Below are 25,911 nucleotides of genomic sequence, written 5' to 3' on the forward strand. Positions count from 1 at the left end.
ATCTTTAATTGGTATTTTATGGCTGTTAACCAGTTACTAGCAGAATGCATCCCTTTACTTGCTGTGTTCCTAAGTAGCTTTGGTACCTAATTTCTTATATTCAATTCTATCCCCTACAATCGCTAAGTATTCTTTTCTGACTGAATTCGATTACAGTACTCATCTTGGTACTCTTGAGAAACCTGTATGCAGGTCAGGAAACAACAGTTAGAACTGGACATGGAACAGAAGATTGGTTCCAAATAGGAAAAGGGGTATGTCAAGGCTGTATATTGTCACCCTGCTTATTTAACTTATATTCAGAGTACACCATGAGAAACACTGGGCTGTAGGAAGCACAAGCTGGAATCAAGATTGCTGGGAGAAATATCAATAACCTCAGATATGCAGATGACACCACCCTTATGGCAGAAAGTGAAGAAGAACCAAAGAGCCTCTTGATGAACGTGAAAGAGGAGAGTGAAAAAGTTGGCTTAAAGCTCAACATTCAGAAAACTAAGATCAAGGCATCCGGTCCCATCACTTAATGGCATGGGGAAACAGTGGAAACAGTGGCTGACTTTATTTTTCTGGGCTCCAAAATCACTGCAGATGGTGACTGCAGTCATGAAATTAAAAGACGATTACTCCTTGGAAGGAAAGTTATGACCAACCTAGACAGCATATTAAAAAGCAGAGACATTACTTTGTCAACAAAGGTCCATCTAGTCAAGGCTGTGGTTTTTCCAGTGGTCATGTATGGATGTGAGAGTTGGACTATAAAGAAAGCTGAGCGCTGAAGAATTGATGCTTCTGAACTGTGGTGTTGGAGAAGACTCTTGAGAGTCCCTTGGACTGTCGGGACATCTAACCAGTCCATCCTAAAGGAGATCAGTCCTGGGTGTTCATTAGAGGGACTGATGTTGAAGGTGAAATTCCAATCCTTTGGCTACCTGATGCGAAGAGCTGACTCATTTGAAAAGACCCTGATGCTGGGAAAGATTGAGGGCAGGAAGAGAAGGGGACGACAGAGAATGAGATAGTTGGATGGCATCACGGACTCAATGACCATGAGTTTGAGTGAACTCTGGGAGTTGGTAATGGACAAGGAGGCCGGCGTGCTACGGTTCATGGGGTCGCAAAGAGTCGGACACGACTGAGTGACTGAAATGAACTCATCTTGATATAATGAAGAAAGTGGGACTGAAGAAATATCCATTTTTTTGGTTTGTTTGCCACTGCCCTCAACAATTTTGGGGAAATTACTGAAATCTACTGCAAGTTTCCAACAAAATTTTAAAAATTACATATTGGTAATAACAGTTGTCTCTAAATTTCTGGGTTTCTTTAATTATAAAATGGGATAAGAAAGACACTTTCAATTTTAGGTAAGTCTCTGTAGACAAGCAATTTTTCTGAAAATAACAGCTGTACAATGCCAAGTACATTTCTGAAAATGACATATATTTTGAAACAATCACAGAACTGTGGAGGAAATGAAGATTAGAAGATTTTAAAATTACAAGGAAGAGAAAACAATCTGAATTGTCAGTACGTTTTCCCCTGAAATAGAAATGTTTGTTCCCTATAACATGATGATTTTGCATATTAATTAATGATCAAATTTGACCTATCCAGTTCTAATTCCTCTGTTGAAGTAAAAGAAACCTGAAAAACTCTTGGTGTGTAGAATACACTAGATTCATAAATTAGGCACTTAAGGGCATCAACTTCAAAATCAGTTTTTCCCACACCACTTTTGCTGAGTTTAGATTCATTTGCTGGGCAATAGGTTGAAGTCTCTAAGGACAGAGTTATCTACAGTCTATTGTAGTTAGGGAGAGAAGACCTAGTGGAACGGAGTTTGACTCAAGAACATGTAAGTTCTTCCCTTTAAAACATTTGGCTGATTTTGAAGGAGCTTGAGGTATAAGCTAGAAAATTTAGTTTTGAAGATTTGAGTATTAGAACATAGTCACCCATTTGTTTTGCAGCTGAGAAAATACAGGCTTATGGGTTCCCAGTAGAAAGTACAGTAAGGTGTATATGTCTTTCCAAAACCACACTTATTTCTGACCAAAGTCAATTCTCTGTTCTATTAAGTTATCAGTCATTCAGCCTATTTTCCAAACAGAGAAAAGATATAAACTTCTAAAGTTGAAGGTACGTCTACTCTGAACTCCTGTGGTTCCTTATATATAGAACATGTGTGAAGTGAAGTGAAAGTTGCTCAGTTGTGTCTGCCTCTTTGCAACACTATAGTCCATGGAATTCTCCAGGCAAGAATACTGGAGTGGGTTGCCAGCCCTCCTCCTAGCATACAATAAAGCATTATTACATATATAAAAGGAAAAAATTAAGGTCAATAATAAAGGGAAAACAACAACAAAGAGTAAAAAAGGAGATAGAAGCCAGCTAAAGGATGATCCAAAGAGTGGAAAAGACGATAATGAAGAAAAATACCTATGACTACTATTTCAGAGAAACTAGAAGAAAAATGAACAGACCATGTGAAAGAAGGTAGATTCATTTCACCAGAAAATTGCCATCTATACAGACTTGTTACATACATATTCTAGAGCTTAAAAATAAAATATCTAAATTCAGAAAATCAGTGGACAGTTTGAATCATACACTGCATTGTAAAATTACCTAAATTAGTTAACTATAAAAAAAGTAAAAAAAAAATCAGTGACTAACAACGTAGAAAAAACATTAAAATATGGAAATGATATGTGAAACATATCAATAAATCTGAAAACATTAAAAAGGAGCATCATTCGAGGAAAAAGAATTGAAGTAATAAAAAACATATAATGAAGGAGAATTTCCCCAAAGTATGAAAACATATTAACCTACTGCTTTAAGAAAATCAATGAACTTTAAGCAGAACAAGCACATGGAAATACATACCTAACCATATCATATATAATAAAACTGTTGAACAAGAGGCGCTGAGAAATCTTAAGAGCAGCCAGAGATTAAAAAAAAAATCCATATCTTAAATGACAATAAAAGAGATGATTAACGTCAACAAAAATGATTGAGTGCAGAAGACACTGAAATAACATATTTACTGAGTAAATTGCAATTGTGTGTGCTGCTATGCTCAGTCATCCAGTCATGTCTGATCCTCTGCGACCCCATGGACTGTAGCCCACCAAGCTCCTCTGTCCATGAGATTCTCCTGGCAAGAATACTGGAGTGGCTTGCCATTTCCTCCTCCAAGGGATCTTCCCAACCCAGGGACTGAACCCACGTCTCCTGTGTGTCCTATATTGGCAGGCAGATTCTTTACCCCTGAGCCACCTGGGAAGTTACTAAACTACAATTCTTTTGTTTCTGAATATACTGTTCAATAATGAAGAACAAAATTTTCCTTTGGCAAACAAATCGTTGCCACCAGGCTAGCACTCAAAGAAATACAACTTTTGGGTTTTTTTGTTTTTCCAGTCAGGAGAAACATGATACCAGAAAGAAACATGAATGTTCAGGTAGGTGCAAATATATTTGTCACAAAAGTTGGGAGGTATGTAAATAGAGATAAAAGTTCTAAGCTTTTAGCAGTACTGGGAAGAGGTAACTTAATGATGTGGATTATACTATATGATGTTGCAGATGCATGTTGCAAATCTAGGGTAATCATTCAAACAATTGGATTACACACTTAAGAAATGTATTGTAACAAGAGACATAATAAATGACATTTGTTTTTACAAATACAGGCAAGTGAGGGGAAAACAAGCATAATGCAGACATGTGGAATAAAAAAATATATGACTGGTAGATACAAGATCTGTGTAAAATGGATCACATTAACCAAATATAAATGGAGAAGGAAATGGCAACCCACTCCAGTATTCTTGCCTGGGAAATCCCATGGACAGAGGAGCTGCGAGCTACAGTCCATGGGGTCACAAAGAGTCAGACATGACTTAGCGACTAAACAACAACAACAACAATTCTTTTAATACCTGATGACAAAGACTTTAAGGCATAAAGCATTATGATAAAGAAAGGGCAATATTTTGTGATGATAAAAGGTAAATTAACAGGGAGATAGGACAATCTTAAATGTATATGCATCCAGTAATAAAGACAGGGAAGTACAGAAATAAGCAAATCTAACAATCACCAATAGGGGACACTTTTCAACCAGTTCTCTCAAGAGTAACAGAAAGAGTAGAAAATAAACCCTGCAGGCCCAGGAGATTTTCAATACATAATTAACAAACTTGATATAATAGATATACAAAGTTGTACAAGGGCTTCCCTGGTGGCTTAGCAGTAAACAATCCATCTGCAATGCAGGAGATGGAGGAGAGATGGATTCGATCCCTGGGTCCAGAAGATCCCCTGAAGGGGGACATGGCTACCCACTCCAGTATTCTTGATTGGAGAATCCCATGGACAGAGCCTGGTGAGCTACAGTCCATGGGGTCAGAAAAGAGTTGGACACGACTGAGATGACTGAGCAAGCACACACAGGTACACAAAAACAAACGTGATAAAATAGGCATATAAAGATCAGGACGTTTTCAGTACATAATTAACAAACTTGATATAATAGTTATATAAACTTGATGTAATTTAACCAAACATGGCTAAATTCACTTTGATTCATCTGCATATGAGCTATTATCAAGGTCAACCTTATGATGGGCCAAAGAGAAAGTCTCAACAAATTTCACATGGTTTTCATTTTAAAAAGTATATTTTCTCTAAACATTATATAATTAAGCTGAAAATCAATAGCTTTAAAGATAACTAGAAAAACTCCAACTGTCTGAAACAGTTCTGACTCTAATCCCACATCTGACCTCAATTAACATTCTGCACCCAACCTCAATGTGTGTATGGGGGTGGGGTGTTTCTTACACCACCAAGAAATTCTCCTGGGCCAGTTGGGAGTTCTACAATTCAACTCAATTCTAATACTACCTTGAGATAGTGTCAGATCCCAGAGGTTAAGGGCTTAGTCCTACATGATTGCTCTCCCCTCCTTCAGATTCCAATCATAAGTCCAGGCTGTAACCTGTGTTTCTGACCAGCCAGCTATAAATATGTTGGACATTCCAATGACCACTTCTTTGAGATCAGTTAATTTGTCAGAACAGCTCACAGAACTTGGATAAAAATTCCACTTACTAAATTACCAGCTTATGATCAAAAGATATAACTAGAAACAGATGGAAGGAATGCATAGGGCAAGATACATGTGAAGGGTGAAAGGCTTCCATGCCTTCTCCAAGTATACCTCTCTCTCTGAATCTCTATGTGTTCAGCAACCCAGAAGCTCTTTGAACTTCACCCGTATGGAGTTTTATGGAGGCTTCATTACTTAGGCATGATTCATTAAATTGTTAGTTATTGATTATTGAACTCAAACCCCAGTCCCTTTCCCTTCCATGGAGGTAAGAGGCAAGGGAGATTGAAAATTCCTACCCTGTATTCACAAGGTTTGCTCTGCTGGTGTCCAGTATCTCTCTGTGGGTGGTTTCTGAAAGTCACCTCATTAACAAAACAAAGGGCAACTTTATTCCTCTCAACCCTTAAAAAATTCCAAAGTTTTTAGTAGCTCTGAGACAGAAACTGGGATTAAGCTCAAATATATATGTCTTATCATAAATCACAATATCACAACTGGAAATAAACTATATATTTCCAAATAATAATATGTCAAGGAGGAATTAAAACAAATTAAGGAATAATTTGAATTGAAATCTGAATAACTACAATATATGTAAATTACACGGTATTTACACCAAAGCAGTGTTTTACAGGCGATGTACAGTCTTATATAGCTCAGCTGCTAAAGAATCCGCCTGGTGCAGGAGACCCCGGTTTGATTCCTGGGTTAGGAAGATCCCCTGGAGAAGGGAAAAGCTACCCTCTGCAGTATTCTGGCCTGGAGAATACCATAGACTGTATCGTCCATGGGATCGCAAAGAGTCAGACACGATTGAGCAACTTTCACTTTCACAGTCTTATATACACATGTTGAAAAAAAAAAAAAGGAAAAGACTGAAGATGTATTGATTTAACTTTATATGTCATGAAGACAGAAAAATAACACTTTAGATTTAAGGCAATTAGAAAGCCATAATACATCAGGAGAAGGAATCAATGAAATTAAAACAAATGCACATGGAGAAAATCAGCAAGCAGAAAATTTGGTTCATTAAATGAACTTAAAATATCAAAACTCATGAAGAAAATAAAGAAAAAACACAGGTTACCATGAGTCTAAATAGAAAGGGGACATCACAAATGAACATGTATAATGAAAAAATGAAAACTTGACAATTTGGATAAATAAAAAAGTTTATTGTACAAGTCAAACTACCAAATCAACATTAGAAATAAATATATTAAAGAGGTTTAATTAGTGTATCAGAGAATTGGTCAAATAACTTTTTCAGTGAAATCTTTAAAAACATAAGACATATATACTATTACTTTCACAAGAACTTTAAGAAAAGGAATAGTTAAAATTTCTAAAATGATGATACACTCCAAAGCAATCTAGAGATTAAATGTAATCCCTATCAAAATACTAATAGAATTTTTCACATAAATAATTCTAAAATCTGTATCAAAATATGAATGATCCCAAACAGCAAAAAAAACACTTTAGATGAGATCAGATCAGTCGCTCAGTCGTGTCCGACTCCTTGCAACCCCATGAATCGCAGCACACCAGGCCTTCCTGTCCATCACCAACTCCCGGAGTTCACTCAGGCTCATGTCCATCGAGTCAGTGATGCCATCCAGCCATCTCATCCTCTGTCGTCCCCTTCTCCTCCTGCCCCCAATCCCTCCCAGCATCAGAGTCTTTTCCAATGAGTCAACTCTTAGCATCATGTGGCCAAAGTACTGGAGTTTCAGCTTTAGCATCATTCCTTCCAAAGAAATCCCAGGGCTGATCTCCACAAAACAGGGGTTATCACACTCCATGACTTTATACTCAAAACTATGGTAATCAAAACACTATAGTACTGGCACAAAAGCAGATGCACAGATCAATGAAACAGAATATAGAGCCCAGAAATGAATCTACACTTATATAGGCAATTAATCCATGACAAAGGAGGTCATACAATGGGGGACAGACAGCCCCTTCAATAAATGGTGTTGGGAAGACTGGAAAGCTATCTGCAAAAGAAAAAACTGGACTACTTTATCACATTATAAATAAAAATAAACAACATGGATTAAAGACAGTATAAGACCTGAAACTATAAAACTTCTAGAAGAAACATAAGCAGTGCACTCTTTGACACAGCTTTGGCATTATTTTTTGCATGTCTCCTCGGGCAAGGGCAACTATTTCACTTAGTGTAATATCTTTAGTTTATCAATATAGCATGTGTCAGAATTTTATTCCTTTTAAAGTCTGAATAATTTTCCATTGTACGTATACTCCACATTTTATTTATCCATTCATCTTTTGAGAGACATCTTCATTTTTCTAACTTATTTGGGTTTTTTTTTTTTTTACATCTAACAAATATTTAAAAGGAGATGTGAGATATTCAGCCAAAATGATTCCAGAGATTAAGTGAAAGATCAGGCATAAAAACATAAACCTGAAAGTCCTGGCATAGGCCTTGATGATATCATACTGAGACAGTGTGGTCACAGGGATCAAGTTCAAGTTACCAGAAATACCTTCCCTTGTTCCTGATTTCACAGAAGAGAGACAAGATATTTGTGTGAATACTGACCAACAAAGACATCCAGTCCTTTAGGAGATTTTACCCGTGTGAATACTTTGCCTCTCAACCTAAGGAGTCAAATTTCACAGAGATTGTCCTAGTCCTCAATGCAGGGTTATTACTATACAAAGATGGTGCTTCTTGAGCAGAGAAATGGGAATATTTGGTTGTATTTACTGTTGTTTCTAGAAGTAATTGTGGGTCCTGGGAAACACCTGTCATATCTGCTAGAGCTAACATTAGGCAGCATCAGCTCCTGACCAGAGACTCCAGTCCACCATTCATGGACCAACTGAACACAGGTCCCCTCAGAGGTAAAGCAAATTTTTTTAAATCAATAATATTAATGTCGTTTTTGTGTATCTACAATACACCAGGCACTCTATAACAGTTATATCTAATTATCACAAGGGTCTTGTGAAGTAGGGATACTGTCTGGCATATTGTAACTACTTGGGAAGATCCCTTGGAGAAGCAAATGGCAACCCACTCCAGTATGCTTGCCTGAAAAAATCCCATGGACAGAGGCACCTGACAGGCTACAGTCCACAGGACTGCAAAAGAGTCGGACACAACTGAGCTACTAAGTTGCCACAACAATAAATACTAGTAAATAAAGAGAGAGAGAGACAGGAAAATAGAATGTGGTCAGCATACAAGGGTGGTTTATTAGGAATATTCAGGAACTTCAACATGAGATCAAGAAACAGCTATTATGACCTGGCACTGGTTGGGCACAACTTTTGACATTCATCATCTATGTGGCTAGCACTGCTCACTCTACCCTGATGTTCCCCTGTAGACTTCCCTGCCCTGACCACCACCTCTCCAAAGCAGCATCTACACAGGCACACACAGTGTGTGGTTAAAGACGCTCCTCTCCCACCATTTCTGGTGGGTGGCCACAGCTGGAACAGGCACCGCCTCTTGCTCAGCCCCACACAGCAGACAGCCCAGGCTAGTCAAGGTGCCTCCAAAGCAGCTCTTATTTTCCAAGGCAGGTAACCTTACCTAGGACTGGACCCCTCCCAAGGTGGCTCCCAACCCCACCTAGGGCACCCAAATGAAAAATACCTGAGACAAATGAAAATGGAAATCCAATATTCTAAAAATCAATAGGACATAGCAAAAGCAGTTCTAAAGAGAAAGTTTATAGAGATATTGACCTATTTCAAAAGAATAAGAAAAATCACATGTAAACAATCAAACATTACATTTAAACAAATTGAAAAATAAAAATAAACAAAGCCCAAATTTAAGAGAAGGAAGGAAATAATAAAAATCAAAGAAGAAATAAAAGAAATAGACACTAAAAAAGAAAATATTAATGAAACTGGTTTAAGAGCCAGCCCTTTGTCCGAAAAGATAAACAAAATTGACAAATCTCTATCCAGACTCATAAAGAAAAAAGAGCAAGGGCTCAAATAAAATCAGAAATGAAGAGACATTATAACTGATACCACAGAAATAAAATAATCATAAGAGACTGCTGCAAACAGTTGTGCAACAACAAACCGGAAAACCTAGAAAAACAGATAAATTTCTAGAAACACACAAAATTGCAAAACTGAACCAGGAAGAAATAGGAAATATGAATAGACCAAATACAAGTAATTAAAATGAATCAGTAATCAAAACAATCCCAACAAACAAAAGTCCGGGACTAGATATTAATAATTTCACTGCTGAATTCTATCAAACATTTTAAGAAGCATTAATACCTCAAACTTCTCAAACTATTCCAAAAAACTGAAGAGAAAGATTTTCAAACTCATTCTACAAGACTGATACTATCCTGATAAAAAAACCCCAAAACAGTAAATATATATATATATCTCCGTTAGTAAAGAATCTGCCTGCAATTCAGGAGACTATTTATATATATATATAATACATAAGATATATTATATATAATAAATTTATTATACATATAAATTTCAAATATCTTTGATGTCATTGATGCAAAATTACTCATCCAAGTACTAGCAAGTGGAACTTCCCTGATGGCCCAGCAGCTGGGACTCTGAGAGTGCACTGAAGGGAGCACCAGCTCAGTCCCTGGTTCGGGAACTAGGATCCCATATGCCGTGTATGTAGCGAGGCCAACAAACAAACATTAGCAAGCAAAATTCAACAACACACGAAAAGACTCATACACCGAGATTAAAGTGGAATTTATTACAAGGATGTAAGTATGATTCAACATCTGCAAATCACTCAATGTGATTTACCAGATTAACAAAACAAAGTTTAAAAGTCATATAATCCTCTCAAAAGATGTGAGAAAAGAATCTGATAAAATTTTATTGATAAAATTCAATGTCAATTTATGATAAAATCTCTCAACAAAATGGGTATAGGAGGAATGTACCTCAACATATTAAAGGCTATTTTTGACAAAGTTACAGCTAAAATTACACTCAACAATGAATAGCTCAAAGTTTTTCTTCTAAGATCAGGAACAAGACAAGAATGCCCACACTCATTGCTTTTATTCAACATAGTATTGGAAGTCCTAGCCAGAGAAAATAGGCAAGACAAAGAAATAAAAGACATCCAAATCAGAAAGGAAGAAGTAAACCATCACTGTTTACAGGTAATATGATACTATACACAGGAAATCCTAAGGACTCCATCGAAAAACTGTTAGAACTAATGAATTGAGTAAATTTGCAGAATATGAAATTAAGATAGAGAAATCTGTTGTATTTCTATACAGTAGTAATGAACTATCAGAAACAGAAATTAAGAAGTAATACCACTTATAATTACCTCAAAATGAAGAAAATACAGGAGTGATGTCAGTATCTTGGTGGCATGAGATGTTCCCTTTGTCTCTCCTCTTCTATCTATAAGCAGTAAAACATCCGTAACTCAACAAAGGCACCTCTGCCCCACACACCCCATTATGAGAAAATCCTACACGTCGTGTACTAAAGGTAGGTGACCTGGACCACACAAAGGAGCTGGAAGCACAAAACAAAGGAAGTGGTGCTTATAATCGCAGACCCCCAGCAATGGTGGCTGAGCCTACAGTCCCAGCGAGCTGAGCAGCCTCAGGACAAGCCACACGCACCACACCAAGTGCACAGCAGAGTGGTGCCTGCAGCCACAGGGAACCTGACAGCGGGCGTAGTGGGGCCTGCAGCTCTGCCCCTCCCGTGGTGCAGGTGCCCACGATTCCACCCCTCCTGCTCATAGCGGAAGAGTTTCTGAACCCGAAAATCCTGGTCATGGCTGAGACACCTGTAATACTTGTTTCCCCTCCCTCTATTCCCACCTTGCAGTGGCAGAGTCTGTGACCAAGTAGATCCCAGATGCGGTGGGAAAAAACCACCATCCTGGTAGCCCAGTCAGTGACACCATTTGTGGTAAGGCACCACTGGCCCTGGTGGCACAAACAGCAAGGAGGGCAGCAGGCAACACATCTGACAGAGGTGGTAGAGGGTAAAACATGCCAATTCTAAAATATAACCAGGGGCAGCACCAGGTAAGAGAAAATAAAAGCTTGTACTATAGAGCACACCTCAGTTCAGTTCAGTTCGGTCGCTCGGTCGTATTTGATTCTTTGCGACCCAATGGACTGCAATATGCCAGGCTTCCCTGTCCATCACCAACTCCCGGAGCTTGCTCATACCCATCAAGTCGGTGATGCCATCCAACCATCTCATCAACTGTCATGCCGTTCTCCTCCTGCCCTCAATCTTTCCCAGCATCACGGTCTTTTCCAGTGAGTCAGTTCTTCACATCAGGTGGCCAAAGTATTGGAGTTTCAGCTTTAGCATCAGTCCTTCCAATGAATATTCAGGACTGATTTCCTTTAGGATGGACTGGTTGGATCTCCTTGCAGTCCAAGGGACTCTCAAGAGTCTTCTCCAACACCACAGTTCAAAAACATCAGTTCTTCAATTCTTCAACAGCACCACCTATTGGAAAACAAAAAAGGCATCTAATTATTAATCTGTTGACTCAGTACAAGCAAGTTTAAAAAAAAAGATTTACTTTAGAAGAACATTATTCACTACTTCACATGTGCTTGCAGAAGAACAAGTCATCAAGCACCGTGAAGAACCTGCATAACGCAGTGTCACAGAAAGAAAATGACAATTCTCCAGAAACCAAATTTAAGCTTAAACTCATGGAATACTACAATCTGAGAGAGAATTCAAAGTAGCTGTCACAAAAAAAAAAAAAAAAAAATCATAGAGCTACAAGAAAACTCAGAAATTTTCTTCAAGGATAAAATTACTGAACAGAATGAATACTTTACTAAAGAGACTCAAACTATAAAAGAGAACTAAACAGAAACTTGGAAACTGAAGAATTCAATGAGTGAGATGAAGAATGCATTGGAGGACTTCCCTGGTGGTCTGCCTGCCAATACAGAGGACGTGGGTTCAAACCCTGGTCTTAGAGGATCCCACATGCGGTGGAGCAAATAAGCCCATACGCCACAACTACTGTAGCCCACACACCCTAGAGCCTGGGCCTCACAAAAGAAGCCACTTCGGTAAGAATTCATGCACTGCAGCTATAGAGTAACCCCTGCTCCCTGCAACTAGAGAAAGCCTACACGCAGCAGTGACAACCCAGCACAGACTATAAATAAGCAAATAAACTTTTTAAAATAAAGAATGCATTAGAAAACATTAGAAATAGCACAGACCCATATGAAAGAGAGAATTAATGAGCTAAAAGATAGAAATCTAGAAATTATACAGATAGTAGAGGAGAGAGAATTAAGATCTAAAAAACATGAAATTCTATGAGAACACAATTCAGCTGGAATTCTGTCACTTCCACTTAGCTTTGTTCACAGTAATGTTTCCTAAGGCCCACTGGACTTCGCACTCCAGGATGTCTAGCTCTCTAGGGTAAATAACCACACCATCATGGTTATCCCAATCATTTTTGTGTAGTTCTGTGTATTCTTATCACCTCTTCTTAATCTTTTCTGCTTCTGCTAGGTCCTTGCCGTTTCTGTCCTTTATTATCCCTATCTTTGCATGAAATGTTCCCTTGGTATCTTCAATTTTCTTGAAGAGAATTCTAGTCTTTCTCATTCTATTGCTTTCCTCTATTTCTTTGCATTCTTCACTTAAGTTATTCTTATCTATCCTTGTTATCCTCTGCAACTCTGCATTCAGTTGGTTGTATCTTTTTTGCCTTTCGCTTCTCTTCTTTTCTCAGTTATTCATAAGGCCTCCTCAGACAGCCATTTTGCCTTCATGCATTTCTTTTTCTTTGAAATGGTGTTGTTCACCACCTCCTGTACAATGTTATGAACCTCCATCCATGGTTCTTCTTTCATTTTTATTCTGCTAGAAATATTTTCTGATTTTCCTGGTTGTGGTTTCTTAAGTACACTTATCATTTAAAGGTGGACATGTAATTTCCAAATACATGGGGTTTTTTAAGTACTTTTGATATTAATTTCTCATTTTGATATTAATTTCTCATTTAAATGCCTTCTTCTTTGCCATCACCCTCTATTTTTTCAGTCTCCTAACTTTATTGAGGTTTTCAATGGCTAAGTCAAAGATCTCTCTTGGTAAATGTCATATTGCACTTAAAAATATGTGGGTTATTTTCAAATATCATTTGATATTGATTTCTAACATAATTTCACAATAAGAGAACAAACTTTGTATGATTTCAATACCTTTAGACCGTGAACTTTTTGCACCTTGTTTTATGTCCCTGAATACGATCCAGTGTCTCCTAGTTTATAATCTATGGGACCTTGAATAGAATACGTATCCTACTGTTGTGTGAAAATTGTATAAATCTTAATTATATTGAATTGGTTCATGGTGCTTTTCATGTCTACTATATCCTTCTACCTTTCTGTATATTCACTCTATTAATTCTTGAGTTTGATATCAAAACTCCAACTAAAAATCTTAATTTATGTACTTACAAAATAATTGTAATGTATAGTGGAATTATATGTAATTTTGTTCTGCATTTCCAAGTCTCTGGTAAATGTGTTACCATATTTTCATAATTTAAAAGAGGAAAGAGGAAAAATAACAATAGTGTCCACAGATATACAAAGGCTTATAAGAGAAGATGATGAATAGCTGTAAGCTGACAGACTGTATATATGACTGGTTTCCTAGTTAAGGAAATAGTTTTGGACCAGGAGAGAGCATCATATGAAAACTGAATTATGCAGCCTCAAGGCAGGGAAATTCCAGAACCTATGAGAGAAGGGTAGGATAGAGCCTTCCCTAGTGCCTTTGGAAAGAATAGAACCTTGTGGTTCTATTAATACTGATACCGGACTATTCACTGATACTGGACTTCTTGTCTCCAGAATTGTAAGGCAATAAATTTCTGTTATATCACTGATTTTTCCATACTTTGTTAGAGCAGCCCTAGTAAAATAATAAAGAGATGAACAAAGTCACAGTCAATTTGGCCATTTTTAAAAGTGGCTGTGATGAAAGCCAGAGAGAAAGTGAAATTTTCCAATACTGGAAATAGTACAGATATAGACATCCTAATGTGGAAAGGTAACAGAAAGAAACCAGCAGACTCCAAACTTGTAGACCTGCCAATAACCTTCTCTGGGTCCCAGGCATAAAATCACAAGGATTATCAATAATCTTGCTTCCCTGGTTTACTCCAGCCAACCTGCTATTTACCATTAATTTATGACATCAAGTTTTAACTGCCAGTTAGTAAATTTGCCTGTTAAATTTATTCCCACATTGTTCCCTTACTCAACTTTTTCTTCTTCTAAATTTAGCTGACCTTTTTAATGACAGTGTTTCCGTAAGAGATTAATTATGTGCACACATGAAGTGTCTCTGAGTTATTCAGTTACCTAAAAAGAAGTAGGGGAATGATCAAAGTATTGAAACTAAAGTGCTTATAATGTATGTTTGGAGCTCAGTGGTTGAGAGTCAGGAATACATACCAATTTATTCATACTGAAGAGTAATTAGAATTAAAGTTTGAAAGATGTTGGAGCCACAGTGAGAATGGGTTTTAGCCAGTTGTCACCATCTGTAGAACTAGGAGACTCTTGTTGCTGAGCAGCTAAATCCACAATTTAATCAAATCAGAGACAAAACACAAAGGGGTTTAGATTTCTCTTTGTCATATGAGGTCTGGAAAAAAAACTCTGTCAATAGAAATAAGCATTACAAACTCTACGGACATGGCTATGGCTAGAAAAGACCATGGGAATTACTAATTCATCTGATAAGTCGTGCAAAGAATTTGACTGTGTAGAACAGTAACACCAGCATTTATGTATATCTGAAAACACACACACATGAGTCTTTACCAAGTATTTAGATCATGAGAGGGAACTTTGGCACTGATTATTCCCTATTTTACTCTGGTTTGTTTGGTTGGGAGCCACAAAACTATGTTATTCATATTCTAGATAACAGTGAATTAAGCTATACATGAAAGTGAGAAGGGATGTGGCAATTGGGGTACAAAAGATAGATGAATTTGGTCAAACGGTGAGGAGACAAAAAGAATTTATGAAAAATGATGTACAACAGTCTACTTGGCAGGCTCTGTACCACTGTATACCTCAGTACATCATTAATATTGTTATATTCTCTCAGAAGATGTGGCCTCTCTACTCACTGTATAAATAATGTAATGGGGGGAAATGTAGTATTGCTTAAATATTCTTTGGAATTTGTTCTCCTGCTACCTGCTTGTAAGATGAGATATTAGGAATAAATTCTGATGATATCATGCTACTTAAGTTCATGCTCAACAGTACTCTATTACTCATAAATACTTCACTGTTTAATCACAGAAATTCATATTCCATAACAATTCTAAAATATATACCAAGAGCGACATGGAGAATAAACCAGCATATTAGGATTATACTTACCATTTAGAAATACCAGCCTCAAAAATTTCATTTAGTACCATGCTTTCTTCTCCTGGGTGCTTAAGATTTGGGGAAATATTCCTCCCATTTAGTACTAGAAAAGTATCCAAGTACCCTAGGAACTCAGGTCACTTTAATGGTGACAGTAGTGTTTGGCCTGAAACAAGTCTCCCACCAAGAATTTGCAACAATCAAGCAAACACAAGGTATCATACCAGATCCTGTCTTAAACACCACAAAATGCAGAATTATTGGAATTACAGTCAAAACTAACATTTTTGAAATGTAATCATTACAACTTGAGAAAACAAAGAAAGTGGAGTTTTCAACTGAAAGCTATGTATTGATTGAAGGAATTTAGAATCAGAAAGTGAAGAATATGAAAAACAAAGCTCAAATTATTGCAAGCATAAAGAGTTGAAATATTTTTTTACTTCATTCTTTAGTCTAAAGTATCAGACTGCTGCTGCTGCTGCTGCTGCTAAGTCACTTCAGTCATGTCCGACTCTGTGCGACCCCATAGACGGCAGCCCACCAGGCTCCCCCGTCCCTGGGATTGTCATCCCAATTGGTAATTTCCTCCTTTGACGCATTCCCCCACTAGTACTCTGTCTTCCAGCAGTGTTGACAGTTTGTTGTAGGAATAAGGAAAGTAAGCAAAAAGGTTTAATCTAGTTTGAGTTGAGGATTTTAGGTGACGGTGGTTGAAAGTGATGGAGCCTAGAGGTAACCATGAAGATTAAAAGTAAAATGGAAAAAAAAAATTGGAGAAAATTAGAAAGATTTAAGAGCAAATAAATATACTGAGTAATAGTTACAATTAATTTTTTATGTAAGCATCAGTACAGTCATGGGTGCTAATAAGATGTCAGAGGTGAAAAGGAGTTGCAGTGGTAAAATAACCTGAGTGTTGTATGGGTTGTCTGAATGCTTGCTTAAAAGAAGATATGGCTAAAATTAGACAGTAAAGAGTCTGCCTGTAATGCAGGAGACCTGGGTTTGATCCCTGGGTTGGGAAGATCCCCTGGAAGAGGAAATGGCAACCCACTCCAGTATTCTGGCCTAGAGAATCCCCAGGGACAGAGGAACCTGGTGGGCTACAGTCCAGGTGGTTGCAAAGAGTCAGACACGACTGAGTGACTAATAAATCAGTAAATCAGACAGATGTCCAAACTCTGATGTTTCCATAGGACTGATTGAGAGTTAGTTGGTGTAAGAGTGAAAAAGAAAGATAAATAGAGGTGCAATGAGACAGCTACTGGTTTAGTAGATTGAAAGTGGCTTAGGTAATCCAAGCAAATTGCAACCAGAACACTAGTGCGTGTATCATACAGGAATTCTAAACACAAAAATTTTCTTTTTTGCTGACTTCACATTGTTGACAGGTTTAATAGAATTGTGTAGGAATAAGGATAGAAGTGTGAGGAGAGAGGTTTCTGTTTCTTTTCATGAAAATAAAATTCCAAGAGGAAAAGAAAACTGATTCTAGAGAAAAGACATCAAATGTAGAACCAAGGTTTTTAAAAAATTGAGCAGAAATGGGCACATCGTCCAGGATATGACAGGTCTGCCTGGAAAATCCCATGGATGGAGGAGCCTGGTGGGCTGCAGTCCATTGGGTCGCTAGGAGTTGGACACGACTGAGCGACTTGACTTTCACTTTTCACTTTCATGCATTGGAGAAGGAAATGGCAACCCACTCCAGTGTTCTTGCCTAGAGAATCCCAGGAACGGGGGAACCTGGTGGGCTGCTGTCTATGGGGTCGCACAGAGTCAGACACGACTGAAGCGACGCAGCAGCAGCAGCAGAATCAGGCAATTAGCATTTCTATAGGACCTATTATCAGAGAAGGCAATGGCACCCACTCCAATACTCTTGCCTGGAAAATCCCATGGACAGAGGAGCCTGGAAGGCTGCAGTCCATGGGGTCGCTGAGGGTCAGACACAACGGAGCAACTTCACTTTCACTTTTCACTTTCATGCATTGGAGAAGGAAATGGCAACCCACTCAAGTACTCTTGCCTGGAGAATCCCAAGGATGGCGGAGCCTGGTGGGCTGCCGTATATGAGGTCGCACAGAGTCAGACACGACTGAAGTGACTTAGCAGCAGCAGCAGCAGGACCTACTATGAACTCTGTATTTGATCAGGGTGTTCTACAACCCTCAAAGGTGACTTCATTTTCTTCTGTTTTTCCAGTTTGTCCAGCTGTTCTTGATATCATTACTTCAGGCAGTCTGTGTACTTTAATGATTTGACAAAGACAGTTGGATATTCATTAGATAAATAAAAATGGACATTTTATATGTGAAATGGTGAATGCAATTTTACAAATACCTACTGTGTATCTTTGCCTCAACCACTCTGTCTAAATTTGTACTCAAGACCATCAAATTATTAGGCTTATGTAGTTCTTTTATGTCTCCTACGTTGTGTAGAACAATGTCAGCAGATTATGTGCTTTATTACTATGTTATTCAAGGAAGAATGTAACATCAGTGTTGGCAAACAGGCATTGTGCCTGTACCAGTTTCCTCATTTTTACAAATGTGTGATAACACATTTGTATTATTCCTGTCAAACTTTGTGTATAGGTATTCTTCATATAGGCTACATACTTTTTATAAAATTTGTACATAGGAAGGTTGAACTTGGGAGTTGGTTACCTTGTAATCCAAAAAATGAGGGAACTTAGATGCCTTCACCCTTGTAGAAAATAATACCTGCCCCAACATTTTCCTCCCTTTTTTAGTGACTGACTGATTCTCCTTGCATTTTTGCATTTATTTGGCCTTCAGTATATGGTCGTCCCTTGGTATCCATGGGGTGGATGGTGGTTTGAAAATCCCCCATGAATACCAAAATCCACAAATGCTCATGACCTTATGTAAAATGTTGCAGTGTTTGCATATAAGCTACTATGCACATTTTCCCATATACCTCAAATCATCTCCAGGTTATTTAAACTAACTAATACGAATGAAGAAAGCTGAGCACCAAAGAATTGATGTTTTTGAACTGTGGTGTTGGAGAAGACTCTTGAGAGTCCCTTGGACTGCAAGGAGATCCAACCAGTCCATTCTAAAGGAGATCAGCCCTGGGATTTCTTTGGAAGGAATGATGCTAAAGCTGAAACTCCAGTACTTTGGCCACCTTATGCAAAGAGTTGACTCATTGGAAAAGACTCTGATGCTGGGAGGGATTGGGGGCAGAAGAAGAAGGGGATGACAGAGGATGAGATGGCTGGATGGCATCACTGACTCAATGGACGTGAGTCTGAGTGAACTCCGGGAGTTGGTGATGGACAGGGAGGCCTGGCATGCTGCGATTCATGGGGTCGCAAAGAGTCGGACATGACTGACTGAACTGAATACGCATTAAATGTTACGTAGAAAGTTTTAGATAGGATGCAAATATTACACAAATATCTGTCAGTATGCAACTCAAGTCTTGCTTTTCAGAACTTTTTGGATTTTTTTCCTGCACATTTTTGATTCACACTGGTTTAATCTGGAGAAGTGAACTTTGTAGATAAAGAAGGCCACTGTGCTCCCATCTCTAACTCTTACTTTCTCAGCAAGTTGGATTTCCTACAATTATACATTTCCAGATGATTTGAAAATGTTGTCCTTCTTAAGAGAATAATCAAATACAAACATATTTGAGACACAAAAAAGCATAGTAAGTTATCCAGGGGAAAGCAAGGAGTAGGTGAGAGTGTTGGGGTCTGAACCAGGCTTATGTGAATCCAATGTCCTTCAACTAGCTAAACCTTAGTACAGTCAATACAGCACTCCTGGTTGAAGGAGCCATCTTCTAATAAATAAAATCTGTATGCTTAATGAACCCCATAGATGCTGCCGTCTATGGGATCACACAGAGTCGGACACGACTGAAGCGACTTAGCAGCAGCATGCTTAATGAAAATATTAATTTCAGAACTATACGGAAAAAATCCAAAATGGCATAAACTTTGCAGAGATCTTTTGAAAATATCCAATAAAACTGCCTTAATTTTTTTCCTTAAAAAAAAAATAACTGAACAACACGTATCACAATCCATGGTCCTCCCATCCCAAATATAAAAGTGCCTATTATTGAGTGACCCCACTACTCTATGTGTAAGACAATTGATTCTTTGATCCTTAGAGTTGGACAGAATGAAAAGAAAAGGCAGACTATATTAAGAGGTGGCAAGAATACACAAACTATACAAAAAAGATCTTCACAACCCAGATAATCACGATGGTGTGATCAGTCACCTAGAGCCAGAAATCCTAGAACGTGAAGTCAACTGGGCCTTAGGAAGCATCACGATGAACAAAGCTAGTGGAGGTGACGGAATTCCAGTTGAGCTATTTCAAATCCTAAAAGATGATGCTATGAAAGTGCTGCACTCAATATGCCAACAAATTTGGAAAACTCCGCAGTGGCCACAGGACTGGAAAAAGTCAGTTTTCATTCCAATCCCAAAGAAAGGCAATGCCAAAGAATCAAACTACTGCACAATTGCATTCATTTCACACGCTAGCAAAGTAATGCTCAAAATTCTCCAAGCCAGGCTTCAACAGTACATGAACCATGAACTTCCAGATGTTCAAGCTGGATTTAGAAAAGGCAGAGGAACCAGAGATCAAATTGCCACCACCCATCGGATCATCTAAAAAGCAAGAGAGTTAAAAAAAAAAAAAAAACATATACTTCTACTTTATTTATTGAGTATGCCAAAGCCTTTGATTGTGTGGGTCACAACAAACTGTGGAAAATTCTTCAAGAGATGGGAATACCAGACCACCTGACCTGCCTCTTGAGAAATCTGTATGTATGTCAAGAAGCAACAGTTAGAACTGGACATGGAATGACAGATGGTTCCAAATCGGGAAAGGAGTACATCAAGGCTGTATATTGTCACCCTGCTTATTTAACCTATTTGCAGAGTACATCATGACTAACGCTGGACTGGATGAAGCACAAGCTGGAATCAAGATTGCCAGGAGAAATATCAATAACCTCAGATATGCAGATGACACCACTCTTATGGCAGAAAGCAAAGAACTAAAGAGCCCCTTAATGAAAGTGAAAGAGGAGAGTCAAAAAGTTGGCTTAGAACTCAACATTCAGAAAACTAAGATCACGGAATCTGGTCCCATCACTTCATGGCAAATAGATGGGGAAACAGTGGAAACAGTGACAGACTTTATTTTCTTGGGCTCCAAAATCAATGCAGATAGTAACAGCAGCCATGAAATTAAAAGATGCTTGTTCCTTGGGAGAAAACTTATGACCAACCTAGACAGCATATTAAAAAGCAGAGATATTACTTTGCCAACAAAAGTCCATCTAGTCAAAGCTATGGTTTTTCCAGTAGTCATGTATGTATGTGAGAGTTGGACTATAAAAAAACCTGAGCACCGAAGACTTGATGCTTTTGAACTGTGGTGTTGGAGAAGACTCTTTAGAGTCCCTTGGACTGCAAGGAGATCCAACCAGTCCATCCTAAAGGAAATCAGTCCTGAATATTCATTGCAAGGACTGATGCTGAAGCTGAAACTCCAATACTTTGGCCACCTGATGTGAAGAACTGACTCATTTGAAAAGACCCTGATGCTGGGCAAGATTGAAGGCAGGAGGAAAAGGGGACGACAGAGGAGGAGAAGGGGATGATGGCATCACTGACTCAATGGACATGAGTTTGAGTAAACTCTGGGAGTTGGTGATGGACGGGGAGGCCTGGCGTGCTGCAGTCCACCGGGTAGCAAAGAGTTGGACATGACTGAGCTACTGAACTGAAAAGAAAAGGGAAAACAGAAGGTAGGACAGGTAATAATTAGTTACATGAATGAGAGAAAATAATGATATATGTATTTTTGTAATATATGTCCTAAGTAATGTGACTAATTTATCACTGAAAATAGAAAAGAATCACTATAAAGCGGTAATTATACTCAGTCAATATGTATAAATAAAAATTCCCTTTATTTTTTTGTAAATGAAAAGAAGATCTATATCCTCCTTCCATTAAGGCCTTTTTGTCTTACTTATTTCTGTAGACATGTCCACACAGTGTCATATATTTAGAGGACAGAACAATGAACCACTATCTGTCCTTCCTCAAGGTTCAACAAGTTGTCCCCCTAGGCCAATCACCACTGCTTTGGACACCTATAGTCTCACTCTGCCTCACCTTACTTGACAGCAATGCAATGCAGTATCATGAGCCATGCCTTTAGCCAAACTTTTAGTTATTTTAACCCATGCCCTTCTCATCACCCTTTGTCTTAATTTGCTCATAACTCCCAGATCTGTCTCTGCTCTTTTTTTTTTTTTTTTTTTTAGTGTTATGGCTCTGGCATGGTGACTCTGACAGAAAACAGATCAGAAGCTTGTGCTGTACACCACCAGCTCACAGTGCTGTGGCCTGCTCTGTTCTTAGGCTCTCACCACTGGCTCCACATGATGTCATAAATGGCTGGGGGTGAGACACCGGTGTATGTGAGGATCAGTCTCCTGCTGCTCCGGTTGAGGGTGTTTCTATTCCTTTCTGGATCATCCTCCACTGAGCACTCCCAACACCATGGTCTTCCAGAGGTGGTGGTACCCTTGAAGATAACATACGCTGGCAGCAGCATGAAGCCTCCTGGATGGCTCTCTTACAGCCTGCGCTTTGGAGGCCAGAGACACATTCTTCACATGAAAGTCAACAAGCTTTTGTTCTCTAAACACCTACCAGTGTTCACCTACACAGACCAGCATGGGCTAACAGAGGACCAGCCTTTTGTCCAGAATGACTGCTACTATCAGGGTTACATGGAAGGGGATCCAGAATCCCTGGTTGCCCTCAGTACATGTTTGGGGGGCTTTCAAGGAACATTACAGATACATAACGTTGTTTATGAAATCAAGCCCAAAAGGCTTTCTACCTCATTTGAGCATCTGCTATACAAGATGGTAGATGAGACAGAACTTCCACCCAAGAGATGTGGATTAACAGATGAAGAAATAACACGACAACTGAAATTTCTTCAAGAGAGTGTTAATTATACTTTGAAGCAAAGTGGATATGTTGGCTGGTGGACTCACAGGCGTTTCCTTGAACTGGCAGTGTTGGTAGACCACGGTCGGTATCTTTATCACCAAAGTAATTCCTCAAGTGTGCAGTCTGAAGTATGCATGGTTGTCAATGGAATAGATAACTTTTTACATTCACTGGATGTTAATGTGGTTTTGATTGGAATCGAGATCTGGTCTGAAGACAACCTCCTTCCAACAACAAACATAAGTATTCTCTTGGAAGAATTTTGCATGTGGAAGGGAAGAAGTTTTAATACCCGCTTACCACATGATATTGCACATGTTTTCATAAAGGAAAATTACGGCCGCCTTCTTGGCTTAGCCTACGTTGGAACTGTGTGTAATCAACTTTATAATTGTGGGGTTGATAGCTTTCTGAATGACAAATTGCAAGAGTTTGCATATATTGTATCACATGAGATTGGTCACAATCTGGGTATGCGACATGATGATAAAATATGTGAATGTGGAAGTAGAAAATGCATAATGTTTCCAAGTAAAACTGTGGCAACTCGATTCAGCAACTGCAGTTATGCTTCATACTGGAATGTTGTTGGAAAAGTGAGGTGCATGCACATTTCACCAAATCCAGAGAATATCTTCAGGCAGACACGCTGTGGGAACAGTGTGCTTGAAGAAGGAGAAGAGTGTGACTGTGGTTCCACATATACATGTGCAAAAGATCCCTGCTGTCAGTCAGACTGCACCCTGAGAGTTGGGGCTACTTGTGCTTTTGGCCTTTGCTGTGAGAACTGCACGTTCATGCCATCAGGCTCCATGTGTAGGAAAGAAGAAAATGAATGTGATCTTCCAGAGTGGTGCAATGGGACATCCTATCAGTGTCCAGAAGATGTGTACATGCAGGATGGGACCTCCTGCACAGGCGGTGGTTACTGCTATGAAAAGAGATGCAATGACCGCAATGAACAGTGTAGGAAAATTTTTGGCAAAGAGGCCAAGAATGCAAATGAGAATTGCTACAAGGAAGTGAATATGCGAGGTGACCGTTTTGGTAACTGTGGTCTCACAGCCAGTTCATATATACAATGTGGAATCCCAGATATTCTGTGTGGGAGGGTTCAGTGTGAGAATGTGACAGAAATCCCCCTCCTGAGAGATCATTCTACTGTGCATTGGACTCGAATAAATGGAGTCAGCTGCTGGGGTACAGACTACCATCTTGGGATGACCATACCTGATATTGGTGAAGTGAAAGATGGTACAGAGTGTGGTGCAAATCATATCTGCATCGAAAGGAAGTGTACTTTTATGCCCAGTTTCGAAAGTGGTTGTTCACCTGAGACCTGCAATATGAACGGAGTCTGCAACAACAGAGAGCACTGCCACTGCAACTCCGAGTGGAACCCTCCCCACTGCCAGGAAAAAGGTGCTGGCGGTAGTGTGGACAGCGGCCCACCGCCAGGCAGAGATGACGTGCAGGACCACCATTACCTGCTGCTATTTCGCTTGATTCCTTTGTTTTTTATGTTATTTTGTTTGTTAATGTGGCTGTTTAAGAAACTAAAAGAATTAATTGGGCAGGAAGAGAAAAGTGCTCCAGCTGAACCTCAGTGAGGACAATGTGTTGAGACAATACTTAAGGAAAAAGTACCAAATGTTCTTATTTCACCTAAGGAAAAAGGGAAAAAGTTCCAACTTCATCTTAGAAATAAAAGCCTAGATTTGTGATTAAAAAAAAATTCAAAATCTTTGAAATTTCTCACTGTTTTGTTTTTAGTTTAGTAGACATGTTACATCATGTGTCAGAGATCACAGAAAACCCGAGATGTTTCATTATTCTGCATCATAAACATTACCAATTAAACAATGAGTAAAAATATGCTAATTCCCAGAACATTTTGTTATTTTAAGCAATTTAATGCTTAATTTTTCATAAAATTATCTGTGTGTTTCCTGAGCAAAAGCACAGCTCACACAGTGTGTATGTGTGAGTACTTTTTATTTGCTCTCTTAATTATAAACATCCTTCTCCTTTGTACACAGTGAATGGAAACCTACGAATCTCATCTCTTCTTTGCCAGTCCTCTTCTTATTCATTTCTGCTAACAGAACTAGAGGGAGACTGGGCAGACTGGACACCTGGGAAATTTTTCACCACTGTTTATGTCAGTGTTGTATCTTTAACAGCTCTTTCTTTACAAGAAGGTAAATTTCAGTCTGTGTTTTATTACTATATACTCAAACATACATATACTGAGTTTTCATATCTATGTATAATAGTTCATTACATTATATTTATATATTAGTGATTCCTTAATGGACATTAGTTTTCAGCTTCAGAGATACTGGCACGGCCACCAAGCATCTTACCTTTCTCAGTTTTCAGTCCCAGGTCCTTGAGTTATCAAATACCCGAGTCCTAGAGTGAGCCCTAGATCTATGGGACCTATTCAAAACATGTAGGTTTATTAATACTACCTCTTCCCTTCAAGCCCCAGCCCGAGCAGTAACAGCTACATCTTCTTCTTCATAACTCATTGCTATCCCCATGGTGTGCATTCCTCTCTTTGACTGAACTCTGAGTGGTACAGTATGTGGCATAATGGAGAACACAGAAAGGAGTCTGACATTAGAAGATTCGAAATATTCACGCTACGGCGCTTACCATCTTGGGGACATAATTTAGACTTAGAATAACTTTAAAATCAGAAAAAAAGAGGAAAATTATATGTGCCACTCAAACTTCATAACTTTTATTTCTAAAATGGATGAAAAACATGCTTGCAATTCTCTTTAGGATATGTAAGTCATAGCAACCATCTTTCCTCTAGAAAAACCCTAGATAATACCAACTATATTTTAAGAACCAAATTTAAGGACATCAGAGAGCTGAAGCAACAACATAGAGTAAAAAAACTAAAACTTCAGGCATCAAAAAGGATTTCTGAAAATTTGGACACTTGCTAGCTATGTTTTCCCCTGAGCACTTGCTGATACTGTATGTGATTTAAGCATTAGGTCTGGCCCAGTGAAAGGACATCGGCTGAAGGAAGAAGTACCCAGTGCTCTTAGTTACTAGCCAGGGCTAGATTCACAAGTTAGACATTGCTGCTGCTAAGTCGCTTCAGTCGTGTCCGACCTTGTGCAACCCCATAGACGGCAGCCCACCAGGCTCCCCTGTCCCTGGGATTCTCCAGGCAAGAACACTGGAGTGGGTTGCCATTTCCTTCTCCAATACATGAAAGTGAAAAGTGAAAGTCAAGTTGTTCAGTCATGCCCGACTCTTAGTGACCCCATGGACTGGAGCCTACC

At 38.7% G+C, this 25,911-nt stretch overlaps 1 protein-coding gene across 1 annotated transcript; it reads left to right on the top strand.

The window, feature by feature from the left end:
* The first annotated feature begins 21,530 nt into the window (after positions 1-21,530).
* LOC147366582 (disintegrin and metalloproteinase domain-containing protein 20-like) lies at positions 21,531-24,354 on the top strand. Its single transcript, XM_086414720.1, has one exon. It carries the CDS (start codon positions 22,033-22,035, stop codon positions 24,211-24,213), a length of 2,181 nt encoding a protein of 726 aa, XP_086270846.1. The 5' UTR covers positions 21,531-22,032; the 3' UTR covers positions 24,214-24,354.
* Positions 24,355-25,911: the final 1,557 nt, after the last annotated feature.

Source organism: Bos grunniens, chromosome 8 (genome assembly GCF_055505025.1).
Source record: "Bos grunniens cultivar Pamir isolate PY7600 chromosome 8, Bosgru_T2T1.0, whole genome shotgun sequence".
In the NCBI taxonomy this organism is placed as follows: domain Eukaryota; kingdom Metazoa; phylum Chordata; class Mammalia; order Artiodactyla; family Bovidae; genus Bos; species Bos grunniens.

Excerpts from the sequence above, each read along its gene's own strand:
- LOC147366582 (XM_086414720.1), top strand. The coding sequence starts at position 22,033 with ATGGCTGGGGGTGAGACACCGGTGTATGTGAGGATCAGTCTCCTGCTG.